This window comes from Psammomys obesus, unplaced genomic scaffold (genome assembly GCF_907164565.1).
Source record: "Psammomys obesus unplaced genomic scaffold, mPsaObe1.curated_primary_1811, whole genome shotgun sequence".
Taxonomy (NCBI): Eukaryota; Metazoa; Chordata; class Mammalia; order Rodentia; family Muridae; genus Psammomys; species Psammomys obesus.
Window position 1 is genome coordinate 1 of NW_026596223.1, and position 5,464 is coordinate 5,464.

The 5,464-nt window shown below is 41.5% G+C and overlaps 1 protein-coding gene and 1 pseudogene across 1 annotated transcript; one reads left to right on the forward strand and one right to left on the reverse strand.

Moving 5' to 3' along the window:
- The first annotated feature begins 3,525 nt into the window (after positions 1-3,525).
- LOC129668018 (thioredoxin-dependent peroxide reductase, mitochondrial-like) lies at positions 3,526-4,467 on the forward strand. Its single transcript, XM_055595738.1, is given in 2 exon segments — positions 3,526-4,169; positions 4,171-4,467. Coding segments are annotated over 2 exon segments (795 nt in total). The 5' UTR covers positions 3,526-3,539; the 3' UTR covers positions 4,336-4,467.
- A 591-nt stretch (positions 4,468-5,058) lies between these two features.
- On the reverse strand, positions 5,059-5,458 carry LOC129668019 (single-stranded DNA-binding protein, mitochondrial-like; annotated as a pseudogene).
- Positions 5,459-5,464: the final 6 nt, after the last annotated feature.

A 5,464-nucleotide genomic window follows, 5' to 3' on the forward strand; every position in this document is an offset into this window, starting at 1 on the left:
TATTGTTGAAATTTGTTTTTGTCATTAAATATCTTCTTTGTTCCACCTATGATGACTGAGACTTTTGCTGAATATAGTAGCCTGGGATGTCATCTGTGTTCTCTTAGGGCCTGCATGATATCTGCTCAGGCCCTTCTGGCTTTCATAGTCTCTGTTGAGAAGTCAGGTGTGATTCTGATGGGTTTGCCATTATATGTTACTTGGCCTTTTTCCCTTGCAGCTTTTAGTATTTTTTCTTTGTTCTGTATACTTACTGTTTATTATATGGTGGGAGAATTTTTTTCCGATCTAATTTATTGGGTGTTCTGTAGCCCTCTTGTATTCTTATAGACCTCTCTTTTAATTTGGGGAAATTTTCTTCTATGATTTTGTTGAAAATATTTTCTGGGCCTTGGAGGAGGGAATCTTCTTTTTCCTCTATTCCTATTATTTTTAGGTTTTGCTTTTCATCTTGTCTTGGATTTCTTGGATGGTCTGTGTCAGGAATTTTTTAGATTTAACATTTTCTTTGATAGCTACATCTATTTCTTTCATTGTGTCTTCCACACCTAAGATTCTTTCTTCCATCTTTCGTAGTCTTGCTTATGCTTACCTCTGTAGTTCCTCTTTTTCTCCCTAAGTTTTTTTCTCTCCACAGTTTTCTCCACTTGTGTTTTCTTTAATTTTTTCCAATTCTCTTATCAGATCTTGAGCCATTTTATTGATTTCCTTCACTTCTCTGACTGTATTTTCCTTCAATTTCTTCAGCTGTTTGTTCGAACAATCCTCTGTTTCTTTAATATCTTTCAGTGATTTAAGTATTTCCTCTCTAAAGGCCACAAATTGTTTGGCTGCAACTTCCTGTATTTCTTTAAGGATGGCCATAATCTGTTTGACTTTATCTTCCTCCATTTCTTTGCAAATGGCAATAATTTGTTTGACTTTATCTTCATCTAGGTCTTTACACAGTTTATTTTTTTCTCTATTATCCTGTTCATAAGCACAGATGTAAGATCATCTTCTTGAATTTCATTTATCCTGGTGTGCCCAGGGCTGCTTGCCCCTGAATAACTGGGTTCTGGAGATGCCACATTGCTCTGTCTTTTGTTGGTTGAGCTTTTACACTTGCCTCTACCCATTTGGCTATCTTAGGTGTTGAGTGTTAGTTTCTGGTGCTTCCTGGAATCCTGTGGTGGGGAGAATCCCCTTGGCAGGAAGATTATTTTTCCCGAAGGAGGCCTCCTCAGCTTTTGGGGTACGGTCACTGAATAGCAGGTATTTTTCAGGAATTGCCAAAACTCACCTCAGGCGTACAGACCTGAGTGGTAATTGTGGTCTTTGTTAGTCAAGGGGGCTATCCTCTCACCCAGAGAAGTCCAGGAGACAGCTGCCCTGCTGCTGGGTTTCTTGCTGTAAATTAAGTGAGCTGCTGCTGTAACCTGAGCGCCCTGTGGCTTGGTCAGTTTACTTAGAAATAACTGGTTGTCTCTTGGAGCAATATCTAGGGCTTGATCTCAGGGAACCCAGGCTTCTGCAGGTGTAAGTTTGGAGCTCTGTGCCCCAGTACCCAAGTGGTAATCAGTGGCAGTTGAGCACCACTCTCATGTGTGCAGAAGGAGGCTAGAGTCTGGAGCTTGTGAATATCCAGAAACTTTTCTGGAGCTAGGTGTCCTGAGGTAGGGTCAGATGTTTCCCCAACCTTTGGGTTTTCTCCCAATAGAAAGACCCAGTCTGTGGTGCTTGAGGTGGCATATAGAGTATGTAGGTACTTGCCAGTGATGGCTCCAAGCTGGTGACTGGGAAAGAACCTGAGAACTTTTCCAAGAATGTTTCTGTGTGTGGTGGTGGTAGTGTGTGTGGGGAGTTGGCTGAGTGCTCTAAGCTGGGACCTTCTATTTCCCTGCCTGTGGAGTTTTCTCCAGACAGGGAAACCCAGTCTCTGTGTCCTGGGGCACACAGTTCTGTCTGTGATGGAGAGTAGGACATGCAGGGCTAATGGCTGGAGGCCCACTCAGGCCTGGTCGCTGTGCACCCACTGGTCTGCAGGACCTTTCCAGTGATAGAGTGGGTGACCTGAGGTCAGTCCTGCTTTCTTCTTCTCTGTGAGTTTTTTTTTTCTGAGACTGGGGCTCCCAGTCTCTGTTGCCCTTGAGCTCACAGTTCAGCCTGGGAAGGCGATCAGGACACAAAGTTGTATACTGCGACCTGGAATATCTTCTGGGTTCTTGCTGAGTGATCTGAGCGTGGACCCGACTGATTCCCACACCGTGGAGTGTCCTCTCATCTGGGAAACACAATAACTGTTGTTTTAGGGCTGAGAGTTCAGTTTTTACCAACATTGTACCAACATTGCTGTCCTGCTCCTCAGACACAGTGTCCTCCTGGCACCGCCATCTTGGATTCCCCCCTTCCTCATCCCTTTCAATTAATTTTGGTTGAAAGTCTGTTTTATTAGATATTAGAAGAGCTACTCCTGCTTGCTTCTTGGGTCCATTTGCTTGAAAACCTTTTTCCTGCTGCAACATCCCAGGAACTTTCCCAGAGATGAGTGCTCTGAGGTTAGACCCAATTGTTTCCCTCATCATTGGTTTTCTTCTTACATTGGAAACACAGTTAGTGGTGTTTGGGACCCACAGATTCAACTATTGGACACCATGCAGTCTCTGCTACCCAGCTTATCAGACACAGTGTGCAATCAGCTCAGCCATCTGGGATCTGTTTTTAATTTTTACTGAATATGAGTATTTTGATTGTATGCATGAATATGCACCTCTTGTGTGCCTAATCCTCACAGTAGTCTAAAGATGTCTTCAGAACTCATGAACTTATAGCAATTGAAAGTAGTGTGTCCCAGGTAAACACTAGCAATTGAGCCCAATTATTTGCAAGAGCAGCAAGTGCTCCTCACTGCTTAGCCATCTCTCCTATCTTATGTTGCTCATTTATGATCAGCATTTACACTGCTAATATTTTTGTCTTCTCTTTTTACCTGTTTAAACATGCATTCCCTTTTAGTAAGATATCATTGAAGTTACAGTTTAAGCTGGGGCAGTGCAGATTTCTGGAAAATAAATATACAACAGGAGTGAATGCATAATTCCTTGTAGAAGCTTTAGTAAAGACCTCTGAGTTCTTTCAATATTTTGTGTTTGTTTGATTGACTTTTAGGGGAGGCTCTGTCTTACTATATTGGTCTGGCTGTCCTAGAACTCTTTGAATAGATCATGCTGACATCCAGTTCAATAAGATACACCTGCGTCTGCCTCCTGAGTGATGGAATTGAAGGCATGACAGAATACACCCAGCTTGTCAACCATTTTTTGTAGTTAGTAACTGTTAATACATTTCTCTGATCTGCACTTAGTATTGTTCATCTGTTAATATCTCTGTGTCTCTGTCTCTCTATTTTACACACTTCTCTCTGTTTGTCTTTGTCCACATTAATTGCCATGTCTATTCCAAAGCTATATCCTATTCAAAAAGTTCAGATATGATACAGTTAAAACTTGTTATTCCGTTTAATTCTAAAATGACTTCGTGGCCTCCTGCGTGCACTGAAGATGGCGGCCGTTGTGGGAAGGTTGCTCTGGTCTTCGGTTGTTCGGCGGCATGGGAGTGCTATTTCCCGGGGTATTTCTGCCTCAGCAGTTCTTAGGCCTATTACTTCTAGAAGAACCTGCTTGACAGACATACTGTGGTCTGCCTCTGCCCAAGCAAAGTTTGCCTTTAGCACCAGTTCCTCAGTCCATGCCCCTGCTGTCACACAGCATGCACCCTATTTTAAGGGCACTGCTGTTATCAACAGAGAGTTCAAAGAGCTGAGTCTGGATGACTTTAAGGGGAAATACTTGGTGCTTTTCTTCTACCCTTTGGATTTCACATTTGTGTGTCCTACAGAAATTGTTGCTTTCAGTGACAAAGCCAATGAATTTCATGATGTAAACTGTGAAGTAGTTGCAGTTTCAGTGGATTCCCACTTTAGCCACCTTGCCTGGATCAATACACCAAGGAAGAATGGTGGTTTAGGCCACATGAACATCATGCTGTTGTCAGATTTAACTAAGCAAATAGCCAGAGACTATGGAGTGCTGTTGGAAGGTGCTGGCATTGCACTCAGAGGCCTCTTTATTATTGACCCTAATGGTGTCATTAAGCACCTGAGTGTCAACGACCTCCCAGTGGGCCGCAACTAGAAGAAACCCTCCGATTGGTGAAGAAACCCTCCGATTGGTGAAGGCATTCCAATTTGTCGAGACCCATGGAGAAGTCTGCCCAGCCAACTGGACACCAGAGTCCCCTACAATCAAGCCAAGCCCAACAGCTTCCAAAGAGTACTTTGAGAAGGTTCATCAGTAGGTCATCCCATGCTTGCTCTTCACCCAAAGCTTCTCATGCCAAAAAAAAAGAGCCCCAGCTTGAATCCACTCAGTGCTCTGAAGATTATTTATAGAATGGCAAAACCTCATCATGCTCTGTTTATAAGGACTGTTCCACACTTTGTTTTTTAAGACAGGCTCAGGCTCTGTAAAGGTGGCTAACTGCTTCCATAATCGTCCTTACCAGGGACTTCTTGATGGCTAACCAGTTCTCCATGAGTGTTTGGTGCCCATTTCTTAGATCATGTCTTCAGAGGGTAAACATTCTTCCTTTTAGCCTGCAGCAAACCTCTGTCTACAATGAAGTAGCAAATAGCACCAGCATTTAATGAAAGCTTCTGATCAAGGTCCTGAAATTTCCTTTTGAATTTCTGTGTATTAAACTTAATTTCCCCATTATTTCTTATTGTATTCATTAACTCACAGTGTCCTTTTGTGTTCTGAGGTATTGATGAGATATAATCATGAAGGAGTATGTCTAGTCCAGTGGTTGTATTTTTAAAACACCATAATCATTTTCTTTCTTCAAGTGTTGGATGTAAAGTATAGTATAAAAAAATAAACATTAAAATATTTAAAATGACTTAGTGATAACATTAACACTTTTTTAATAGAAAACTTTTAATCTTTATTTTTAATCTGTAGACTACATTATTTAGTAAGGAGGATATACAAAACAATGATCAAAGAATAATCATGTGTTCTATTCCTTTTATTTTTTCTGGTCACTCAGAAATATGATGTTATTGGCTATGATTGTTGTTGCTTGCCACTTACATTATTTTTATCCATGTATTCACTGTAGTCCACTTTCCCTTCCACAAATATATGAGCCCCCCTCTTCACATACTGATATGCCACATTTCTGAGCCCTGTTCAAAACATAATATTCAGTACCATGTTGTCTTTTGACTGATGTTACCCATCTGTTCAGTGTCCCCTGATCAACACATCTCATTTGTTGCTATATAAAATATCGTGACTGTGTTTTGTCCTTCCACCTGTCTCATGACAAGGTCCTGACCTATTCACCCACCTAACTGAAGATGATTCATAGATTGCTCAAGAACCCAACTAATGGCTGCTTTATATTCATGTCTTACAAACTG